The sequence below is a fragment of the Didymosphaeria variabile genome, assembly GCF_027946475.1.
Source record: "Didymosphaeria variabile strain IMI 356815 chromosome Unknown scaffold_5, whole genome shotgun sequence".
Classification (NCBI taxonomy): domain Eukaryota; kingdom Fungi; phylum Ascomycota; class Dothideomycetes; order Pleosporales; family Didymosphaeriaceae; genus Didymosphaeria; species Didymosphaeria variabile.
Window position 1 is genome coordinate 3,111,015 of NW_026611624.1, and position 23,478 is coordinate 3,134,492.

At 53.0% G+C, this 23,478-nt stretch overlaps 7 protein-coding genes across 7 annotated transcripts; all 7 read left to right on the forward strand.

The window, feature by feature from the left end:
- Positions 1-449: 449 nt before the first annotated feature.
- On the forward strand, positions 450-1,637 carry N0V89_007497 (uncharacterized protein; the record flags this gene model as incomplete). The annotated part of the gene is made up of 3 exons (XM_056216259.1): positions 450-462; positions 528-859; positions 996-1,637. The coding sequence occupies 3 exons, from the start codon at positions 450-452 to the stop codon at positions 1,635-1,637; spliced, it is 987 nt and encodes a 328-aa protein (XP_056070506.1).
- A 1,396-nt stretch (positions 1,638-3,033) lies between these two features.
- On the forward strand, positions 3,034-5,011 carry N0V89_007498 (uncharacterized protein; the record flags this gene model as incomplete). Its single annotated transcript, XM_056216260.1, has 3 exons — positions 3,034-3,038; positions 3,123-4,744; positions 4,800-5,011. The coding sequence occupies 3 exons, from the start codon at positions 3,034-3,036 to the stop codon at positions 5,009-5,011; spliced, it is 1,839 nt and encodes a 612-aa protein (XP_056070507.1).
- A 3,942-nt stretch (positions 5,012-8,953) lies between these two features.
- Positions 8,954-10,325, forward strand: N0V89_007499 (uncharacterized protein; the record flags this gene model as incomplete). Its single annotated transcript, XM_056216261.1, has 6 exons — positions 8,954-9,032; positions 9,084-9,178; positions 9,242-9,381; positions 9,437-9,625; positions 9,679-9,839; positions 9,892-10,325. 6 exons carry the CDS (start codon positions 8,954-8,956, stop codon positions 10,323-10,325), a joined length of 1,098 nt encoding a protein of 365 aa, XP_056070508.1.
- Positions 10,326-11,229: 904 nt separating this feature from the next.
- On the forward strand, positions 11,230-12,779 carry N0V89_007500 (uncharacterized protein; the record flags this gene model as incomplete). The annotated part of the gene is made up of 3 exons (XM_056216262.1): positions 11,230-11,574; positions 11,667-12,134; positions 12,189-12,779. The coding sequence occupies 3 exons, from the start codon at positions 11,230-11,232 to the stop codon at positions 12,777-12,779; spliced, it is 1,404 nt and encodes a 467-aa protein (XP_056070509.1).
- Positions 12,780-13,905: 1,126 nt separating this feature from the next.
- On the forward strand, positions 13,906-14,629 carry N0V89_007501 (uncharacterized protein; the record flags this gene model as incomplete). Its single annotated transcript, XM_056216263.1, has 2 exons — positions 13,906-14,085; positions 14,141-14,629. The coding sequence occupies 2 exons, from the start codon at positions 13,906-13,908 to the stop codon at positions 14,627-14,629; spliced, it is 669 nt and encodes a 222-aa protein (XP_056070510.1).
- A 2,000-nt stretch (positions 14,630-16,629) lies between these two features.
- N0V89_007502 (uncharacterized protein) lies at positions 16,630-18,236 on the forward strand (the record flags this gene model as incomplete). Its single annotated transcript, XM_056216264.1, has 6 exons — positions 16,630-16,675; positions 16,752-17,111; positions 17,165-17,198; positions 17,558-17,658; positions 17,734-18,149; positions 18,198-18,236. 6 exons carry the CDS (start codon positions 16,630-16,632, stop codon positions 18,234-18,236), a joined length of 996 nt encoding a protein of 331 aa, XP_056070511.1.
- Positions 18,237-21,310: 3,074 nt separating this feature from the next.
- On the forward strand, positions 21,311-22,666 carry LDB19 (Endocytosis regulator; the record flags this gene model as incomplete). The annotated part of the gene is made up of 1 exon (XM_056216265.1): positions 21,311-22,666. The coding sequence occupies one exon, from the start codon at positions 21,311-21,313 to the stop codon at positions 22,664-22,666; it is 1,356 nt and encodes a 451-aa protein (XP_056070512.1).
- Positions 22,667-23,478: the final 812 nt, after the last annotated feature.

Below are 23,478 nucleotides of genomic sequence, written 5' to 3' on the forward strand. Positions count from 1 at the left end.
GCTGCCGTTCTTCCCGCCTCTTGGTTTTGACAGGCGGGTGTGCACTGGACAACTCGGCGTCGAGCGTCACGTCTCCGCTATTTGCCCGCACCGTTTTCACTCGGCCATCGTCTGGCACTATCAGTTACTAGTTGTCCTGCCCGTTTGCAAAATCGCCGTTGGCTCTGAGATGCACACGGGGCCGTGCTCTCCTCTGGCCTAGAGAAGTAGCTCTCTGTTTGGGCAGGTTGGAAGGAGGGTTGGCCTGCTTGCCCTCTTCCCCAGATACCCGCCCCTCCTGACCTCCTCGCTCGCTCTGATACCTCCTTGATCGCCTTCGCCCTCTTTGCCGCTCTTTTGACCCCTTGTTCATAGTCTCTTCACCTTCTATACGCTCACTACCACCACGTCTTTCCGCAATGTTCAAGCTTCGTGACGCCTTCGGCGCATTACCGTGGCTAGCCCTCACAATGTCTCGCTTCGGTATGTATCTATCCCAGCATTTTCGCAAGCGACCGCAATCCTTCAGCGCTAACGCGCCTCTCCAGCCAATGCCGACTGCGAGTGCGGCTACTCCCTCGATGGAACCAACAGCACAACGTCTGAGGTCTTCACTGATCTTATGGAAAACGATTTCTTACACACCAGCGGCGACAATATCACAACATTCGGTTGGCAGCCACAGGAGTACAATGTCTCGGCCAAGGATGCGCGAGGACCATATGGCAAAGAGTTCGATGTCGCAAATGCAGAGCTGAACCCGTTGAAAAACGGTCAGGCATGGTCAGGCGACTCGGTGAATGGCGGTGACGCAGGATTGAAGCTGTGGGTTCGCGGTGACCATTCGCATGGGTTCATAAGCGGTGCAGAATTGGCTACAGTGCGCAATGACACGCATTACGGTAGCTATCGCATCGGCATGAAGCTCTCAGCAACGAGCGGGACATGCGGCGCCTTTTTCTGGGTGTGCATCAGCTTTGCCGCGGAAATATGCATGGTTTCGCTGACTGCCACAGTTCTACAACAACTCGCAAGAGATCGATATGGAATTTCTCTCCAGGCAGTTTAACGAATCCCAAGGAACAGTCCAACTAGTGCTGCAATCTCCTCAGTCTGTGCGAAACGGTTACGACGCGTCCGGCACAGCCGGATATCAGGTCCAGCATCTTCCATTCAGACCAGATGAGAAGTTCCACGAGTACCGCTTTGACTGGACGCCCGGCAGTGTCATCTTCTACGTCGACGGCCAGATCATGCACGAGATGACCCAGAACATTCCAAGCGACCCCGGACATATGTTCATGAACCACTGGAGCAACGGCGATCCCCTGTGGTCGGCAGGACCTCCAGGACAGGACACGTCGATGACTGTATCGTACGTCAAGACGTACTTCAATTCGACTGACCTGTCACGAAATGACAAGCATAAGAAGCAGTGCCCGACCTTTGATCCCTCAAAGGTTTGCTCAATACCAGCGCAGACTGTGGCGCCTGACGGCAACGATGCTCAGACGTACTTCTTCTCTCAGGAGGACGGCAAAACACCTGGACAGACCATATATCACACAACGAACGGCAACGGTGCCGGAAGGCTGTTCAGCGTACACATCACGTATATCTCGATCCTCGTCGGTTTCTTGATCTGGGAATTACTGTAGTCGTTCTTCTGAGCGCTAATGGCTTCGCGGCCAGGCGTAAAATCCGCACGTACCGCCTTCCACTCGTCCCCATTTCTTTCCACGATTTAGCGCGAGGAGACGCGGCGTTTGTACAAGTTCATGATTTCGCATTTCACCTTTCTTCTGAGTGTGGAATCTCCCACAGCTGCTCTTATGCCGGACCGTTCCCTTTACTACCTTCTTGAGTAGTGTTTGCTACGCTTCGCTTCTTGTATCTACGCCTGTTTCACTTAGGGTCCTCCACCGCGAGAGTCCCACACTTTTTCACTTCTTTTCTTCCTGTCCGGCAGGTTTAGTCACGCATATGTTATCAAGCTTTCCTTGAATATCGATACCACTTTCTGGGGAGCTGGGAGGCTTTTTGCTTTGGATGTCGGGGCTGCATGGGTTGGCGAAAAGTAGAATAGCGATTACAATACATCTGTATGAACACCATCAACCAACATTCGTAGCTAGGCGAGGTTGAAAAGTGCAGGGCACCGAGTAGGAAGGCGAGTAACGTAGCTCGGAAGACGCGGTAGCTGGCTTGGAGCGACTTCCGCTAGGCTGTTGCAATTGAGCGCATGGACAGCAATAACATGTGAGGCGTTCAACGACCGAAGGACGTGCGCAGACCCCAGTCGGAGTCATAGCTGCGAAACTAGTGATGGGATTACTATTATTGAAGATGGCTGTCCTGTCGAGGTGCATTTTCTTCTACTACCTCCCCGCTCTCACCATCCCTATTGTGGTTCACATTTTGGGCTCATGGCTCCAGATCATGACCTGGAATCAGATGTATCGTCAAACATTGACCTCACCTGGTCAAAAAATCTAGGAGGCGGTTACTGGTTTGTGCATGAGCTTGGGATACTCGGGGTCAAACATCGCTAAGGGGCAGATTATGCTTTCGATTCTCGATGGACCACGTGAGGACCTGCGTTGGGCTTACATAACTTTTTGTCCCTGAATAGACGACTTTTGTTTCAAGTACAGCCCATCTCCGAGCGGCCCGACCGTTTAGTGCTTCCCAACCGTCCCAAGACCATCGAAAGTTCGTTGGTATACGACATGATGTCTACTCTTCTGCATGGCAACAGGATGCCACTGGCTCAGAAGTTTTGCGTAGTGATCGCTGCTGCGATGTCCTAACACTCCATGTCCTTGGAGTCAAGACTTAAAATAGGAGCTTGTCCTTGGTAAATGACAATTCGACCGAGCTGCCGAGACCCACTCCACCTGCATTGAGCATCATCTCGCCAAAGATCTCGTCCCCAGGTATCTGGAGATCTTTTCCAGCACAGCTCAGCGTGCCCTATATATTGATGCTCTGCGCGGACATGTTGTAGTGCCACCACGTTCGTTTCTTGCTGTATATATTCGTAATTTGGACATAATGCTGTTTTCACGCTCGATCTTCCATCTGTTACCATTAATTTCTTTTGCCTTGTCCTTGCCATCCGAAGAGAACAAAAAAATATCCAGGCGTAATGGCACAGACTCCGACACTTACTACGGCGTCACAAGTGCAGAACACGAAGAACGCAGCAAGAGCTTGAAAGCAGGAGGATATCGCGTCAGGTCTCTGAGCGTCTTTGGAGCGCCGCCAAATGTCAAGTACGCGGCCGTCTGGTCCAAGGCCGAAGGTGCAGAGTTTGAAACGATCGCGAGCGCTGACGAGGTCACTTTCAACTCCTGGTACGAATCTTGGAAGAACAAGGGCTACGTCTCGACACATGTCTCCGCCACTGGACCTGTCGGAAGCGCCGTCTTCGCCGGTGTGATGGAGCAGGCTGATATCTCTGAAAGACTGAAATGTGGCATGGATACCCCATACGCATATGCTAATGCTACTATGGGTCTGAATATGCTCGTCAAGGGCGTCAGCGTCTATGGTTCGCCCACCAATCGCCGGTACTGTATAGTCGGGCATGAAAACATCGGGAACAGAAAACAATCGACATACTACCAAACGGATACTGTTGTATTCGATTACGAGAAGACCTACAGTGCAGAGATACAGAAGCGCTTCTGGAGGCCGACCTACCTTGATGTTACCAACGATCACCTCGTTTCATCCTTGTTCGAGGACACCAGTGTCGGGAAGTGGGAGTCAAAGGTCGGACTAACGGAATCTCAACTCAAGGCGGAAGTTGAGGCGCAGGCGAAGAAGGGACTTTCTCTGCTCCAACTTCAGGGCGGCGGTAATGGCGACGATGTGGTTTATACCGCTATTTTCGCCGAGCACACCACGCCTCTGTCTCAGAATTGGAACGCCAACGGCAAGGTCGTTGGGTTCGAAGACAATGACGCTGTGACCTCCGCGCTCGATGCTACTATGCGCAATTGGATGGAATGGAACGGCATCCGGCAAGCACAGGTGGCTATTGCCCGCGAAGGAAATCTTCTCGGCGAACGTGCCTTCACCCTAGCTGAAAGCGACCGTGCTGTCGTGCAGCCCACGGACAAGATGCTTCTCGGCAGCGTGAGCAAGATGTTCACCCATGCGGCTACCCAGCGCCTCATCGACGATGGACTCCTTAACCTCACAACGACCGTTTACCCACTCCTGGGTTACAAGCCATCCGACGAGCGCGCGAACAACATCACCGTTGAGCACCTTGTCCATCACACCGCCGGGTACGACCGCGCCGTCTCCGGAGATATCGGATTCATGTTCCGCGAAGTGGCACGCTCCAAGAACAGCTCCAGTCCCCAAACGCTCCGTGACATGATTGAATACATGGTTGACCGGCCTCTGGACTTCACCCCTGGCGACGGCGGCTACGCCTACTCCAATTTTGGAACGATGCTCCTCAGCTACGTTGTCACCAACTTGACGGGCACACCCTACGTTGAGTTTCTCAAGGAGCGAGTCTTGACCGGGGGCCTCGAGGCCGAGCTCTTCGCCACTGCGGCTGAGAAGCATGTTAACGATCCCGTCGTTCAGGAGACGAGATACACCAACTTCAGCCCTCTGTTTCCGCAAGAGGAGGTGCTGGTGCCGAATACCGCGGGAGGAGATGGCGATATCAAGGAAGAAGCTGTTGGTTCTTTTGGGTTGAGGGCGTCTGCGAGCACGATTGCGAGGTTCATCGGCAAGAATGGTGAGTAATCTCGCATTCACAAAAACTTTGCCTGAGTTGACTAAAGTGACTCTAGCTGTCTGGACGATTGGCGGTCGCGATTGGATGAACTCCCGTGACGGCAGCGTATCTGGCGCTCGCTCATACGCGCGCAGCGAGGGCCAGGAGAACTATGACTGGGCTGTGATACTCAACTCGAGAGATTTCACATCCGATGAGCAGTGGAGTTCTTTGGTCTACACAGCTCTTCCGGATATCTGGGCCGCGAATAAGATTGTAGAGGCGTGATCGTATGCCTCGTGGACGATCATGAGCATTGGAGTGTGCGGGAAATGACTAAATAAAGTAGAACTAGAGGATTTGTCCGCAAGTAGACTCAAATGAGATCCCATAGACTTTAGCCTTTCAATATGCGCAATGGATAGTTCAGAATAGACCGGCTGGGTATGTTTGCAAGGCAGCAATGGTAGTCACGTTAAGGTGATATTGTGAAACCTTCGTGCAGCCACGATAGAATAAGAAAATCTCTTCACTCACTCACCGGCCTCCAAGCCTTGCCACCCATCGACCGCTCTCGTTATGTGGTCAGCACAACAACATCACTAAATCTTACAAGCCGATATGACAATCGTCAGTAAGGTTGCCTGACCCTATCGCATGTGCTGTATTCATGCTACATCGTGTGTCTTGAAACTACTCTACGCAACCTTGACCGGTCAGCTCTTTCGCTTAGTAAACCACCAAACCGCTCATCTTCACGAAGTTCCGGCCACGGAGAAAGATCTTGATCTCCCTGAGGCTGATCTTCATGACTTCCACACATCATTGATGCAAAGATTTCGCTTTTTTTCGAGACAACTCGACGACATTGAACGCAGATGAAACAAGAAGAGGTTTAGGAGTTGACCTCTGATGGCACGAACAACACAAACAAACTGCCAGCTATTGAGCTTTGATGGTATGTGGCGCGCTGATAGTGCTGTTATATTAGCGCTCATGCAGTAGGAATGGAGCACCTAATTCTTTTATCTCCTGATCACAGCCTTGGCTATGTTCCATCGACTGTGATTGTGATGAACTATTATAGTCATGAGGCTCGGTTTCAGCGGTGGTGCTTGAGAGGTTGTGAGGTTGAAGAAGTGGTAGAATAAGGCCATTTCTTAGCGGGAGAGGCAGTGGGTGGGCCTGGGCCCTAAAGGTGTGGCATACCTAGGTAGTGTCGTTTTTTCGCTCTCATTCATCACCGCTCAACAGAAGAACAAGCTAAGCCGCGACGGAAGCAAATGTGCCATTGCAGACATTATGATCAAGTACGAGGTGAAAAATCGGTATAGCGTGCGTAAGCTTTTTGCTGGTGGGCGGTGGGCTCGAAGTCAGGCGTATTGAGTTGACCCGCGACTGACTCCGCGGACGGGAACAGAGTCGTGTGGGGGTGTTCAACAGGTCTGAACGGCTGTACCTGTGGCTAAATCCCAAAGATCCGACGTAAGGGGTGAAGTAAAGAAAGAATTGCAGTTGGGAGACGGAACTGGAAACGCAACGTGGCCTACAACGAGGAAGAGATCCACTTGGGACTGCAACTTGCTGTTTTAGAGGCAGCAGTTCTCTGCAATTGAAACATCTCCATAGTAAGAGGGCCCTCTGCAACCATACAAAAACCAGAGATGAGCTTATAGTCGAACATCCCTGAGCCCCCGTCGCCTGTAAGTCTGCACATGAAGAGATAGTACAGGCATCGGGTATAGTAATCTTCGAAAATAATGGCACTATAGCGTTCTCGAGAAGATAAGGAGAAAAAGCCGCTATGGAGGGACATCCCTTGCTTCCTACTTGAGCAAACTTCCTGCATTCCACGTTACCGCCTGCCCGGATGATGATAACAGCTCCTGCCTCAAGAAATATCGTCACGCCATAGATAATGTACGCGCAGGTCTCTATCTCACTCACACAATGCATAGCTTTCATTGAATGTCTTACATTCACCACACTCTCATTCAGCACCGTTACCTCGCTCCTTACGTCGTCGCTCTTTACAAGCGCGCTTTCATAGCATCTTCCGTACGCAGTACATTGCATCCGGGCTGACCTGAGCAGCATACATGGTGATCGAATTGTGCTTGCGGTAGCGGAACGTTTTAAAGAACAGTGCTTGTATCGACATTCGACGGCAGCGGTACAGCATCGCGACTCATGCCAAGCGCTTTACTGAATAGCGAACACGTATACACACCGGTCTTGGATTGAAGCTTCGCCTCTTGAATTTTTGGCAGCTGCATTTATTGGTAAGTTGGGATACCTGCATTTGAAACGAAGCTGATACGCACAACAAGCCTCCGGAAGGCCCTGCGCCCTTGAAAATGCGAACAATGATCATCGCAATCTTGCTATCATGCTTTGCCATCAGTGAAGCGATGGAATTCGCCGAACTTCTACGCTTCACCTCTACTTCCGCTACAACAGTTTTAGCGAGTCCAGCTTCGGCGCCAGCCTCTGATGCTCCCTCAATAACTGAAGTTTTGGACGGTTCAAATGTGGAGACCCTCGAGTGAGTCGGTTGAAAAGATAATAGCACAGTTATCGTTGACAGTATCACGTAGTCTGCGACAAGTACCACATATTCCACCGGCAGCGCCAGTTGAAGCCAATGCTGCCGTTCCACCCATTGCACCAGCACCCGCAGTAGCTGTGCCAGCCATCCCTCCTGCAAATTTACCCCCTATCCCTCCTGGCGTTGCGCCGGCCGCACCGCTTGCAGTACCGCCTGCTCCACCCGCCGCCGTACCTCTGACACCACCAACGAATGGACCTGCGCTGGCTTCGCCACGTGAGCCTGGAGTATTTATCACCGTACAATGGCTCGAGACGTGGATCGGGACCTCTCGGACATGGCTTCCTCACACGATCACGCTCCACAACCAGCCACTGTCGGAAACCGCTCCATTACCGGGAGAGGGAGAAATAGGCATGGGAACGATTACGGGTCGGTTGGGAATTACGAGAACAGTGATACAGGGCTCTGCCAAGACCGTAGGGCCGGAGTGGAAGGTGGGAGCCATGGCGGCTGTGGGCGTAGGCATTGCTGGCATAGTCTGAAGAGCAGGAAGAGTAAAGACAACATGAATGAGTGAGCTCGAAAAGAGTTAAAGAAGCGATAAGCACAACCTTGCTATGGGACACCCATAAGGGTCACACTCTGGATGGAGATAATGGAGGAAGGCGTTACATCATACATCATATCCCAACGGCGAGGAGCAAAGATTCTGAGGGTAGAGAGGTGGGATAACAGATTATGACATGCTAAACGTGCAGCTTAGTTGCTGTATCTATACTGTTAGAAAGAAAGGTATCGGACAGTTCCTACATCGGGAATGGGCTCTCTCGACCTCCCGTGATCCACCTATTGGCAACCACCACGAGCGAACGAGACTGGTATTACCCCCCTGATCCTGAGATTGAATGTAAACTATGCTGCGGTAGCTTCTGGGATAGTAGCTATGCGTCCTGCAGTCGGTTGCCCGCGCTCATTCCGCGCTCGTCTAATCCGTCGCAAGTTTAATAGTGTGACTCACCACTAATGACAGCGGCTTAACGTAATACGTATCCTTGAACAAATCAAGGGAAATAGTATTCCCGCATCAATATCTCAAAGGAAAATTCTCTATGCGTTGGAATAGAAAGAGAAGCAAGTGACCGACTACCACGGGGCTACTCTTCGGGAGAGACCGCTTGTTTACAAGCGAAAGCAACGGCCCTTTCAATCTCCCGCACACAGTCCGTCCAGTGCAACAATCGACCCTTACGAATAGCGCGCATTGCGCCGGACGGAATGTTCTACACCGTGCACCAAGCAATCCCAAGCCTTGTGCATCCGAGCTTAACTAAAAGCTTAAGTTTCGCCGCGACTGGTATTGCGAAACGCGAGAACGGGCAGGTTGCGGAACTTGATTGGTGCGCGAAACAACGCTTCGGCGGACACGTTCCTAGATATATTAATGTTTCAATGCACCACAAGGTTCCCATTGACGGATCGCGCGGAGAAATCTGACCTCGAATTGGACGACACGGGCATCATGTTTTAGGGCTCCTAGGATCGTTGACCTCTGTGTCGTGGCGTGGGTGCGAGTGACTATGAGAACTCAAATATCAGGACTTCTCAGCGATATTGGTGCCTCTGTACTTCCTTTCTGGTAGTGTCTCAACAGCAGTTCCCTATTCGTTGGCGACCTCACAATGTCCAAATCCATCCTCGCTGCGTTGGGCGGTGCTCTGCTAGCCACCACATCGCTCGCCGCTCCAGCAGCAACCTCATGTACGGCAACGGCGTACAGCCAAGTCTCTGCCGCTATTGCTTCGTGTACAGCTATCACGCTTAGCAACATTGCTGTTCCTGCTGGCAGCCAGCTCGACCTCACAAAAGTGAAGCCCAGCACTACCGTAACCTTTGCTGGAACTACTGTACGTTTGCACTGGAAAATCACTCACATTGGTGAGGAATTGAATTGATACGTAGCATCGCAGACCTTCGGCTTCAAAGCTTGGGAGAGCCCTCTCATTCTGATTGGCGGCACTGACTTCCACATCACTGCTGCATCGGGGGCCATCATTGACGGTAACGGAGCGGCATGGTGGGATGGACAAGGTGACAATGGCGTTGAGAAGTAATGTCCTGTCCGTTCTGACCGTCAACGATTATACCTAATCGAGTTATTGCAGGCCAGGCCATTTCATCCAGGTCAAAGCCGCTGGCACCAAGTCACTCATTGAGAATCTTTCCATCCAAAACTATCCTGCTCATGGCTTCACGCTTGGAGGGTCAAACCTGGTGGTCAAGAATGTCAAGTTGGACAATTCGGCTGGCGATGCTCCGAACAGTTTATCAGGGGGAAAGCCTGCCGCACATAAGTATGGTAGTCTCGAGCCTGCTGCGATAGGGATCCACTCTGACCAAGTACTAGCACGGATGGCTTCAATGTGAAGGCTACAAACGTCCTCCTCCAAGACATCACCGTCATCAATCAAGACGATTGCGTTGCGGTCAGTAGCGGCGCTAGTAATGTCACCGTCAGGAACGCCTCGTGCGATGGTTCTCACGGTCTGTCAATCGGTAGTGTTGGCAGTATGTAACCCTGCAAGCAAGCCATGCTTTGGGAAGTAACTGACCGTCTCAGGCGACACTACCATCAAGGACATCTCTTTCTACGACAGCGCCGTTAAGAATAGCCAGAACGGCGTGCGCATCAAGACTGTGTCGGGCGCCACAAACAGCGTAGTCCAGAACATTGTTTACCAGAATATCACGCTGTCCAACATCAGCGGGTACGGCATCGTAAGTGTACCGGAGCCGCGTTTGCATGGACCGTTCCAGCTAACGTTTGGTGAGATTGTCGAGCAGGATTACCTCAATGGCGGCCCATCGGGCACACCTACTAACGGAGTCAAGATCAGTGACGTGGCCTTTGAGACTGTTACTGGCACCGTTGCTTCGAAAGCGAAGGACTACTATATTCTCTGCGGCAGTGGCAGCTGCTCGAACATCACCTTCAGCGGAGTCAAGGTCACTGGTGGTACGGGGGATAGCTGCAACTACGGCAGTCTTTGTTGAGGGCGTTGGTAGTTCAGGAGACCCCGGGTGTACTTGATCGCAGCGTCCTTCGCCATTAACCTTCTCTTGCGAGCCTTGTGGGTGTATCTGTCCTCGGATGCCCCTTTTAGAGATGCCACAATAATCGTGAAACGTGACATCTGAACGACAGTACCGCACTCAGCCTCAGCGGGGTTGCGCGGAAAGGTCGGTGAAATGCATCTCCCGACGACGGAGGCGGCTGTGCAGTTGATATAGTGGCCTCCAGACTGCTGAAACAGCTACTTCCTTGACGTGACGATCGTCATGTCGAAGAGTGGGCTTGCTCGTCGGTGTTTTGGCACCCAGGTGCAAGGCAGGGTGACGGGTCGGGACTAGCGCGTCGAAGGCGCAGATTAAGCTCCACGCGCGGGCTTCCGTCTCCACCTTTGGCCATGCTTCACCGTCCTTGGGAAGCTTGGAGGTTGCAGCATCCCCAACTCGGGGCCACAGCATGCTCCCTCGCAGCGAGACTAAGACGCTGACATGCTCAGGAACACGAGCCGGGCGGGCCACAATAAGCGGCACTTGCCCGAAGCAGGCAGCGAACCATGACGGAAGACCACTTTTGGCGCCTTTCGATGACGGCAAAGCAGCGGCTCCTGGCAGAGCGCGCCGTCACTGGCCCCGATGCCGACGTCTGGGTGCGTGACGTGCTGCAAGCCTGCAACCATGGCGCTCAGGCGTGTGTGCTTGCGCCGGATCCATTGTTCTGCGCTCGTTCGTGCATTCCTCAGCGCCTTAAACCGGCTTCCACGGGCACTTGGCTCTTGCCTTTTCCTACACCTGCTTCCACGATAGCTGTCGCCGTGGCCTCGTCTTGCTGTCGCTTCGTCTCCGCCCGCCCGCTCTTCTTCCCCTCGCCACAGATACACATGTTGCAGACATGAAGCTTTTCCGCGCCACGCAGGCTTGCACTGCCGTGTCACTCTTGGCAGTGAACCTGTGTTCGCTCCCCGCATCAGCTATCGACCTCGACCCGACAAACCAGGATTCGGTGCGCGCCGCTGCCAAACATGTCGCTCAGGTACTGTGGTCCATGTACGCCACAACAGACAACCAGGTCATCTCCGGCATAACCGGCTTGTTGACCTATCCTCCGTACTATTGGTGGCAAGCCGGTGCCATGTTTGGCCAATTGATCGACTATTGGTACTATACCGGTGACGAGGACTACAATGACATGATCCGGGACGGTCTGATACACCAAGCAGGAGACAAGTGGGATTTTGTGAGTTGCATTCCAGTGCCGTCCTGCGGGCCCGCATTGTACAAGCCCCACGGAATTTGCGGGGCATCGCTACAACCACTAACGCCTTGTAGATGCCCGCGAACCAGTCCAAGGACGAAGGTAACGACGACCAGTTGTTCTGGGCCTTCACGCTTATGAGTGCCGCCGAGTACAACTTTCCCAACCCTCCCGACGGAACACCCGGCTGGCTCGCTCTCAGTCAGTCCATCTGGAACCAGCTTGCGACGCGCTGGGAATCTGCGACGTGCGGTGGCGGAGTACGATGGCAGATATACCAGTGGTTGCCGGGCTGGAATTACAAGAATTTGGCTTCCAACGGTGGATACTTCCAGCTGTCAGCTCGGCTGGCGCTGTTTACGGGCAACGAAACGTACGCGAACAGGGCTGTGGAGATCTTTGACTGGCTGGAGAACACAAGCCCGCTGGTCACAAAAGATTACGTCGTTTACGATGGTGCCAGCACGGAGGGCAATTGTACCAAGCCGGACCAGAACCAGTGGACTTATAACTACGGCATCATGATCGGAGGCGCCGCATACGTAAGTCATCCACGCATCCACTGCATGCGCTGCGCCATCGACTAACAACAGCAGATGTACAATTACACCAACGGTTCCGATCTGTGGGCCCAGCGCCTGACTGGGTTCATTAACAAAACATCCATTTTCTTCCCCACCCAGAACAACGGCATCATGACAGAACCTTGCGAAGGACCGCAGAACTGCAACGGCGACATGGTCTCCTTCAAAGGCTACCTTGCTAGGTGGTACGCTGTTTCCGCTCAACTCGCGCCGTTCACCGCACCTCTGGTCATGCCACATCTGCAGAAGTCAGGCGTTGCGGCAGCGCAATCTTGCGTTGGCCCCTCCACCACGGGCGGTGGTCAATATGAATGCGGAAATCGATGGTACTGGAATGGCTATGATGGCAAGTCAGGCGTCGGTCAACAGCTGGCTGCCCTCAGTATCATCAGTGCAAACATGGTTCCATACTCCAAGGCTCCATTGACCTCTAACAGTGGCGGGACCAGTAAGGGAGACCCCGGGCTTGGTACCGGTGAAGACGAGGGAATACCGCAGATAGATTATGGCGTCGCTACAGCAGGAGATAAAGCGGGCGCGGCGATTCTTACAATCTTCATGACTGTTGCAACGGTCGGCGGCGCATATTGGTTGGTTATTTAAGAACAGGCATTGGGCCTGCGGCGTTTTGCATCGTTCTTCACGGCGTTTTGACGGCTTGTCACGGCCTGGTGGCATTCTGACATCGATCAGGCTTTGGCTTGTCTGCATTGGGAATTGCATGCTATGGGGCGCACGATGGATTGTACATAGGCACGTGCGGATTCGCAACGAGTTGCGAGCGCAGCTACGCGACCATGAACATAGGATCACGACTATCGTGTAATGGTATTCTTACATATGATCACGGCCAGAATCGATCGCATCTCAACTTGTTCGATCGAACATCCACATTCCGGGCACCTGCATTCTAGACATGTCACTTCTTTGGACGGAACCCTTTTCTTGGCCTTTCTCCTGGTTGCGGAAATCAAATTCGTTTCGCCATTTGGCCGCTAAGAGAGAGTACCCATGTCCATGGCATGCTTGAGTTGGACAGCTACGCCGATCCGCACCGAGATTTGTAGGGCTATTCCGCGCGCCATTACTGGCCTCACTCCATAGGGCAATTTCGTATTCATTCCTCGATTGAATGCGCTCCCGAGCCACGATTCTATTTCTGCCGCCACGTCGGACATGATGTCAGTTTGCCCTCCACATTGCGCGCCTCCTTCTTGGCCGTTCAGCCTCATACGTCGGGTGCAAGGCTTGACTCTTCTGTCTTAATCGCCCTTGCGGTAACAGTGTAGCCGAGTGCGCCTGCCATAGTCTGCACCATAGCTCTGCCATATTCCCAGCACCAGGAGATGCCCCTCCGAATCTGAGCTTCTACGCCATGAGTGTCCGAATGCGAGGACTTTAGTATGCGTGTCGCGAAACGCACCTGCCCGTATGAAACAAATGTATGATGATCGGAGGCGAAGACAAGTCCGGAATACGAAGCGAAACGCACACATGGTTGAGGAACTGGGTTTCGATTGGGGGCGTACACCGGGATCGTCGCAATGCCCGCTAAAGAGTGAAGGTTTGGGATTAGTGTCGTGCACCGTCCGAGGACTGGTTTGCCAGGAGTTCGTATCAGAGACAGAGTAAGAATATAAAAGATGTCTGGATATCCTGGGATATACGCATACGCACAACGAAGACAAACTCGGCCTGATCTCCAAGCGCTCAACACGATCGTACCACCATGAGATTCGCATCGTACCTCTCAACGCTGGCCTTGCTGGCCTCAACAGCCTGCGCGGACGTCCAAGGCTTTGATATCTCCCATTATCAAACCACCGTCGACTTTGAAGCTGCGTATGCAGGCGGTCTCCGCTTTGTCTATATCAAAGCCACAGAAGGCACGACCTACCAAGACCCCAAGGTACACATCCTGCTTTTACCCTGTCTGAGCGCCTCCCCTGACCCAAGCACCACAGTTCTCCTCTCACTACAGCGGCGCCACGTCCGCAGGCTTCATCCGCGGTGCTTACCACTTCGCGCAGCCGGGGTCCAGCTCAGGCGCCGCACAGGCAAATTACTTCGTCGCGCACGGTGGCGGCTGGACCTCCGATGGCATCACCCTCCCAGGCATGCTCGACCTCGAAGTCTCCGACTGCGGAGGCCTCTCCACCACCCAAACGGTCGCTTGGATCAAGTCCTTTTCTGATCAGTACCACAGCCTGACAGGCCGGTATCCCGTCATCTACACAAATCTGAGCTGGTGGACGACCTGCACCGGAAATAGCGACGCCTTCAAGGATGATAGTCCGTTGATGTTGGCGAGGTGGGCGAGTGCGCCGGGGACGATCCCGGGGGGTTGGCCGTATCAGACTATCTGGCAGTATAAGGATAGTAATGAGTTTGGGGGCGATAGTGATGTATTTAATGGGGGTGAAGCGGGGTTGAAGAAGTTGGCGACTGCTTAGAGGGAAGGATCGGGGTTTAGGATGTTAGGCTTGAGGTACGTTCGCTCGTAGGTGTAGCAATTCTATAACAAAACGCGAAACTTTTCTACGGACATCTCTCCAGTCGGTCGTGGCTATATGTGCTGGGGCGAAGCCCGTATCTCCTGCGTTATTTTCCCTAGCACCATGATCGCAAGTGTTGACGTGTGCTCTATCATGAAGCTCGTGCTATAGTACGTATTTGTGCCTGTACAAGTAGAGGGAGGTAGCGAAGGTAAAAGCTGGAACTAAAGCTATACCCATTATGCGAATCGACCCTGGGACTATTCGACTGGAGAGACCCTATCGAACGCTGGGCCAAAGCTGCCTTGAGCAAGGTTGACCTCACCTCTGTACCGCGGGACGTAACTCAGGTGTCTGGTATTAATATTCACACTCACCACTCTAATCTTACTTGTGTAAGACATCCGAGCGCTTCAGCATATCGGCACTACACTCTTATAGACGTTCCGTTAGTTTTGATTCCAACCAGTATCCTGGTTTTGTATTCTCAATCAACCCAAGCCCTGAAAACGGTCTGAGAATAAATCTCAAAGTCATGAACGACAAGTTCAGATTAGCGATACTCCGGACCCATTCGTCACCTTTATATTCCATACGTTTACGCTGAAATAGGATATAGCTAACGATCTCAGGAAATATGCACTTTCGGCTACTCTTCAGCACTTTCGCGGTCAGCCTTGTCCACGCAATACCAACAGGCAACAGCAACATCGCCGGCACCACCAATGATACCAACACCGCCTCTTCCGACCCCGACTGGGCCGCAGCCACCTGCTCCGTCAATATCTCAACCTCAACTACGCAACCACGTTTGCCTTCTTCAGCATCAAAGACGCCAAAAAGCAGTCTAGTAAGGGCCAAAATTCGCATTTGCCCGGCCGCGGTTTCAGGACAAGACCTACGACAAGATGACATCCTCGTGTAACTAGGGTGACCGCTTCCGTAGCGAGGATGACACGGCTTGGCTTGATACGAAGGTATGGAGCTTCAGCTCAGAGGCTATCAAGGCTCTTGGTGAGTGCTTGTATCAACTACAAGAAGCGAGGGGCCCAGCGGGTATGTTAGCATGGCTTCTTGGACATTGAGTGCATGAGTGATAGACGATCGTAAGTATTACATAATGACTTATCCGTTCGAACGTTCGTACAAGCCTAACAAGTAGGTGACAAGGTTCATTTCGGCCCGAGGTCATAGATGGTCTTCCTGAACTTACGTAGTACGGTTCATTTACGGTCCGCATATGGATGGTCTCCTCATCGGTTTTGATCGTTTGCACAACGATGGCCGGTATCAATTCATGATTCTAGCAAGGAGGTGTTGCATTCTGCGATGTATGGAGCGCTTTTCTTACAACTCCATACAGATCTAGAGTTGACACGGCACATCGAATAACAATACCCCTTCATACCTAACCACCAGTTGATTGGGCAACATCCCTGTGTCTATTATTACGTATCGATAGATCGACATCATGGATTCGTAGACCTCCACCACTAGTTTCCCAGCACGCGCGGGCTGGAATCCAATGTAGAAAAATGTAGGGATCGGATATACGACCGGTTCAAATTGCAATCAATGATACTAGGTCAACACAATTCGGCGCACTCTATGGGCCGAGTTACCCAGACTACAACATACGCATATGCATGCGGAAATTGAGTGTTCATTTCCGCTTTACGGTTGTGCTACCTTCACTTCGAGTCCGTGCACATGCGTTGAACTCGAGCACTTGTTACAGGTTTCTTACTTGCAAGCGTTCACAGCTGCTTGCGCCTTGTATACATTCCATCCTACCTCCGTGATTTGGAGATCAGTTGACACTTATAACCTGCAGCCGAATAATTCCAGGTTTACGATACTCTTGCGACGAGAGAAAAGTGCACATCAGAAGAGTAGCCTCCAATACGGTCGCAGCAAGGATGCTCGTCATTTTTCTCACCTTCATCTCATTTCTCGTAATGGGCATGGCCACGCCTGGCCCGCAGGCTCCTAATGGTCATCACCGTATGTCAAGTCGACACACGTACCATCATACACATTGTACTTCAACATCTGATGGAGCCGCTGACACACATCCTAGTAAATTGTACCTTCACCGTGCACATCACCGAGGTCTGCCAACTCGACACTACCCCCGACCTCCGTACCTCAGCTCGCCTCAACACGATTCTCTCGCCATGGGGGAACGGTATCACTAACTACACGGAGGGGCTTGACATCGACGAAAGGCCGCTCACCATCTACGCGAGCAATTCCAGAGAGAGTATTACCGGTAGACTCGAGATTGAACGTCCCAACAACACGCAAGTCGAGTTCCAGTGGACATACGGGCCTTCTGGAGGGCGTCCCGTCACAGAGAGATGGAGCGAGAACAAGGAAGGGACGGATGGCCGATACGGCTGCATCGTGCAGCAGGATTGGAACTTACCCGCGGCGAGATGTGATGGTGCTCATCCTACGGACGAGCGGGTGTGTATAGTGTATGACCTGAAGGTACAGAGATCAATCCTAACGGTGCACAGGACAAGTTCTTGAACTGCTGGTTCAAGTGCAATGCGGTAGCTGATTCGGACTTTTGAGGAAGCATGAGCCGGATTCGGAAGGGCAGGGTGAAGTCACACGGGGCACCTAATCGGGTCTAAGTAGCGAGGGATAGCTCAAAAGCGGCATTGAAGGAGCGTTTGCTTGTACTGTCTTTTACTTCGGAAGTCATGCACGTGGCTCGGCTGTAATACCTAAGCTCGGATCAGTTCATTTACTTACCAATTGATCTTAAACTCGCCTTTGCTAGCTTGACTGTCTGTATCCCATCAAGTCAACCTCTGTAAAGCATTGCGAGCTTGTCCCACCTTGCCCCTACCACGAAACAGGTAATCAATCGGAGAGGATCTCGATTGCGTACACAATGCTTTACAACCTCCTCATTCTCCTCGTGTTCGCCGCAACGGCTGCCGCAGTACCTGGCGCCCTCGTCACCCGAGATGCTCGTGAGTCAACTCGGCGCAACTGGGCCTTGTCTGGTGCGACATCATTTATACTGTTGTACTAACCTCCACCCCCAGGGAACTGCACTTTCACCACTCACATCACGGAAAAATGCACCTTCCGCCCCACCACCACCAAGATCACCGTTGCCAAGGTCTCTAACCTGCTCACCCCATCGATGTCCGCTGTACCCGTTCCCAACGACGAGCGCATCATCTCAGCCGACCCACTCGCCATCCATATCACCAGCCGCAACGAGTTGATTGACGGCGATCTCTTCGTCGACCGTCTCGCTGTTGATGGACCCAACGGCGGTGGCAACGGCAAGGTGCACTTCGGCTGGGCCTGGAAGAATCCGATCACGCATCTTCCAGAGACTGTAACTTGGAATGAGGACGACGATGGGGAGACAACGAGGTACGGGTGCAGGTATGATCAGCGGTGGTCGAAGAACGAGATACGCTGCGACAAGACCGGCCCTGAGGTCGAGAGGGTGAGTTGCGTAAACGATGATATGAGATGTGTTTGCTAATTGAACTAGGACATGGTCTTGAGCTGCTTCTTCAAGTGCCGGAACTGATGAGTTGTACCGCGCATAGGTTCTGTACTGAACGGTTATCGAAAGCCGTGAGGAAGGACGATACAGCTAGTCGAGATCCTGGCTATCCGTATAAATTAAGTTGACACGGACTGCTGGTCGAGAATGCAGCATGACTAGCAATCAATAGAGTCCAGTTTTCCGTCGAAAATGAGCCAAAACATTGTGTACGACGACGGCTACTTGTGAAAACATGAGTGCGCGCTAAAATTCCCACATATTCTAGCATCGGCTATTCGGTCTCTTTCCATTGGAAGGCTTCATGCGCGGGAAGTCTGTCAAAGCCACATGCGTACTCTAGGGATGTGCATAAGGAGACACCGCGAAGTGAATTTCAACCAGACCAGACTGTCTAGCTGAGGGTATGTTCCATGAGGGCCTTCCGCCCGCCCATGATGAGGGATCGCTCGACCTTGAGCACACGTTTGAGCTGAAGCAAGCGTTCGAATTTGGTGGTATAAGGGGATGTCAAAGATATTAGTACCATCATCGGTAAAGAGACTGCACTCAAAGCAAACGTGGCTCTGCCTTGTGCCATTGGGAGTAACCTATTACTTCGATCCAATATGTGGGATTCCCTTGCTTCGTAGACATCATAGGAGGTTGTGATACAAGGATCAATTGACTGGGAAAGGAGTAGTGAAAGAGAAGAGGACACCGAAGTACACTGACACGCCTGTCAGCCTCATCAGCCACTGTCCGCGTTCTGGCACCCAATTCGGAGCTACGATCCGGCTAGGACGGTTCAGGCAAGTCTATACGACAGTGCTGGAACGTTGCGACTTTGCGATGCTATTCAGGAGAGGTCTGCAAGCCGGGGAGAGAAAGTTCTATTGCAGGGACTAGAAGCGTGGCTACGTGGCTGCGACATCGCGAGCTGCATGTGCGTTGCGGACGGCACTTCGATGGATGGCGCACATGATGCTAGGGACGCCCTGCATCTTTCGGTCCGCATCCGAACGCGGCCACTACTTGCGGTGCAGCACAAGATCGACACAGTGACAAGATGCAACATTTGATACGAGCGGAGAAGTTGGCTGTCACCAAGCCTTGGTTTTTTGTTGCAGAACCAAGACGACAGTTCGAGAGGTGATCACGTCGCGATGGCCGGGATACCGCGGCGAGAAGATGCTCGGATCGACGCGTAGGGCTGGACACCGCTCAACTCCGTCCTTACAAGCCACATGCCGATGGAGATGGGAACCTCCTCGTCCAGCGCATATATTCCGGCATATCGCGTCTCATAGGCCGTTGCGCTGTACAGCAAAGTCGAGGAGTAATCCTGATGAGCGGTGAGCAGGGTGCAATATCGTGATGTGTTCAAGTCATGAAACATTGGAATGGCGCAAGCCGGTAATGCGTGGACGGTGGCCAGACCGTCGCGAAGGCAAGTTTTGGAGCACGTGTCGAAAGCAAAGGCGTGAAGGAGTACTATGCTGGACTGGCGTCAACGATTTGCGAAGAAACTGCTCGTCGGCTCCACCGCGAAACGGTTGCGGTGGGTCTGCGGTATAGGATTGCGATGTTGGGATGCAGAGGCTGCATAACTATGCCCGAAACTGGAGCGATGCACGCGCTTAACGACGGCAGGCGATCCAGCTAGCTTAGCCCTTCCGGATGAGGCTCCGTTTGCCAAAAATAAGCGAAGCATCGTGAGATGCCACGACGAAGTCACCATGGAGGTCACGTTGGATGCGAGCGGTATGGCTGCATCTCGTCTCAAGCGCTGCCGACGTGTCGCGCCCGGAACGGTGGGGATGCCTGCCAACTCTTGCTGCATGCGGTGTTGCTTGATCGCGTAGCGACGGTTTGGATCGATGTGCAGAAGAGTCTGGATTGCTGGTGGGTGGAGATGCGTTACAGAAACATTCGCGATGGGCTCAGGTGCGGCCTTCGGTGCGAGCATCCCTGAGGTGAGTCAGGCGAGGCTGTACACGGGCACCATGTCGCTGCTCCGCTTGGTCGACGGGTCCCTAGCAGAATTTTCGACATTACCTAACGTGCGGCGCCTTGGCATAAAACCCACAGTGGATTTGGATGCATCACGAAATGTGGCGTGGGTTGGGAGTTGCACAATTCGCGAACAAGGACACGACTTCGAGTGAGGCACGTTGAAGAGCGGTCAGAGGGGACGAGATGCGCCTTGAAACGGCCGCAGCCATGCAGCACGTCTGGGGAGCTCCGAGGAGATGCTCGACTGCTCGACGCCCGCATGCCAACTCCACGACGCCATGCTCTCTGAAGATTGCGGGGGAGACGTCTCGCGATCCTCGTGCCATGTATGATGGCCCAATGACGGCGGAGAGCACCGCGGGTACCTAACATCCCCAGGATCCATGGCGCAGCGTGTAGGAGAATCGCAATGTGGGCGACTTGGCCGTCGGCGCGCAAAGGCTGAGTTCCGATGGAGTACGCCGTAGCTCCGGAGACAATGCGGTCGTCATTGCATGCTCAGTACACGTAGGGGTCTCAAAGGCGCCATGCGGTGAGTCAGCCGCTAAGCAACGTGCCAAAGGGAGAGCGAAGCTGGCGACGGGTATGCAGGCCGCTGGAGGTGAGGTTGGCCGAGCGCGCAGAGGCGTGCTGGCGATCACAAAGCAGCGGCAGGCCGTGCGCGGCAGGTGCAGGCAGCCTCCTGACCCAAAGACGCACTCAGCCGGGCAGGGATGCGGCGCCTGGAAGCAGGCTAGCGCTGCTTGTGAAAAGCTTGGAGGCGGTTGCGCCATGCCATCAGATGCTGCACGGGGGGCTACCAGTCATGGAATTTTCATCATGTAAAAACCCCGACCGTCATTCGAAAGGCTTCTTTAAAAGGCTTGCTCCCCCAGGTCCTGCTATTTTGACCTCACCGCAATGTTCTGTCCGCTTGTCTTGCTCCATCAATTGAATTCCCACAAGATCAACTCGTAGGGCTCTCTCACAGCGAACCGCATCAACGCCCCCCGGAGATACCCCACACACCACTGCATTTCCTTATCGCAGCCCAGCACACCTCGACGCCCGCCCTCACGCACCCCGGATTTCTTTGCAGCGACCTCTGTCCGCTAGCTTGGAATATGCCGGGCCGTCTTCTTTCTCTTGTTCGCCCCGCGCCTGCGTCATCGCCGCCCTTTGACCAGTTAAAGGGCCAGAAGAACCATTCCGACATACCGCCTCTGTTCCCCCCTGTCTACTCTGTCGAGCGCCCCTCGAAAAACAAATCACAAGAGTCGCTCGTCATGGAGGCTTTCAAACGTCATGGCCTGGGCTCTCGTCAGAACTCGTTCAAGAAAAGCCCAAAGGCCAGTCCCAAAGTGGAACCCCAGCCTGCAGCCATTCTGAACATGGTGGTCGAGTCGCCTCCTCTAGTCTTCTTCAACTCGCCGCAAGCATCCACTGGTGCCATCATTTCTGGCTTGCTCAAGATTGAGGTGCACGAGCCAAATGTTACCGTCGATAAGATGGTGATGCGGCTTCTTGCCATTGTTACTACAAGGAAGCCTGTGCACCAGCATTGCCCAGACTGCGCTTCCCAGACCACCGAGATCCACAAGTGGGAGTTTTTGCGGGGAGCCGTCAAGTTGAACTTTGGCGACCACTCCTTCCCTTTCAGCCATCTGGTCCCTGGCCACCTGCCTGCAACTACGCACGGCCAAATTACCACCCTCGATTACTACCTGGACGCTGTTGCTACCTTGTCCAATGGCAAGAAGCTCGAGTACAAGCGCGCTCTGGACATCAAGCGATCAATCGTCCCCGGTCCTGATAAGCACTCGATCCGCATTTTCCCTCCCACCAACCTTACCGCATCGGTCAAATTGCCCCCGGTCGTCCATCCTATTGGCGACTTTGGCGTCGAAATGCGCCTCTCTGGTGTAACACAGACTAAAGATGACTCGCAGTCGCGCTGGCGCCTCCGCAAGCTCAATTGGCGCATCGAGGAGACCCAGAAGTCCATCTCCCCCGCTTGCCCAAAGCACGCCAACAAGGTCGGCGGAGAAGGAAAGGGCATTCTCCACGATGACACCCGCACCATTGCCAACGAGGAGGTCAAAACTGGATGGAAGACAGACTTCACCGAGGGCAACATCGACTGCGAATTCCGCGCCCGGTGCAACATCGCCCACAACCCTCTCTGCGACATGGATAGCCAGAGCGGAATGAGCGTTAGGCACAATTTGGTCATCGAGATGGTCGTTGCCGAAGAATGGGCTCCGCTCAAGAAGCTGAGCCAGGCAACCCCCACCGGCGCTGCTCGTGTCCTCCGAACGCAGTTTCACCTCGTGCTTACCGAGCGCTCTGGCATGGGCATTTCCTGGGATGAGGAGCAACCACCACTGTACGAGGACGTTCCCGCTAGCCCACCCACCTACATTACCGACTACGATGGCCCACCACTGCACGATGATCACGATGACCTTCACCTTGGTTGAGAAGCATCACATTACGAATTTCCTTATTCCCACAAAAGGTCGCAGACTTCTGGATTAACAACGGTAGGATTGGAGACGGATATACCCCATGTTGTATAATTCAACATCGAGTTTTTTTTATTTCACCAGAAGCATCTTCGCTTTCACAATACCTCAGTGCTTCAACAATTTGGGATTTGTACACTAGCGCGGAGTTTTGGATATGGCTGGATGGCTCAAAGCCTCGCCAACGAATCTTTGGGCAATCTTGAGTTTCGAATTTCACCTTCACGATGAACAAAAGTCTTACATAGCACATACAATAATGCCTGGTAGAGGACCGAGTTGATTGATCCTTGAATCTACCAAACAACAAACCTCGTCGAACCTAGTTGTCCTTGCGGTGTGAATGTGACTCAGTCCCCAGATCGTTCCGGCTTTTACGCTTATGCACGGGGTGTTCTCGAAGTTCCTAGTCGACGCGTCACACCACCACAATCGCGGATTCACATGACAGGCTGAGAACCTTAACCAGTCCGACGCTTGGCATTCCGACGGATGCCTTCACTTCGAACTCCGATCGCACGCTCGGAGCATCATCGGATAGGCAACCACCAGGATCTCGGAGCCATCTTATCAGATTTTTGCCTCACGATCCTGCTGCTGTCGCTGGTATCATCGCCCACCATCGCCCACCATCGCTCGCTCTTGCCTTCCAGAACTGGCTTGCCCACAGCACTAACGCCAGGCAATCTTCGCATTAATCAGATGCAGTACCGCGCTTTTGCTCTTGCCAACATCAAATGACGGTACTTCATCTCACCGTGCTCTGC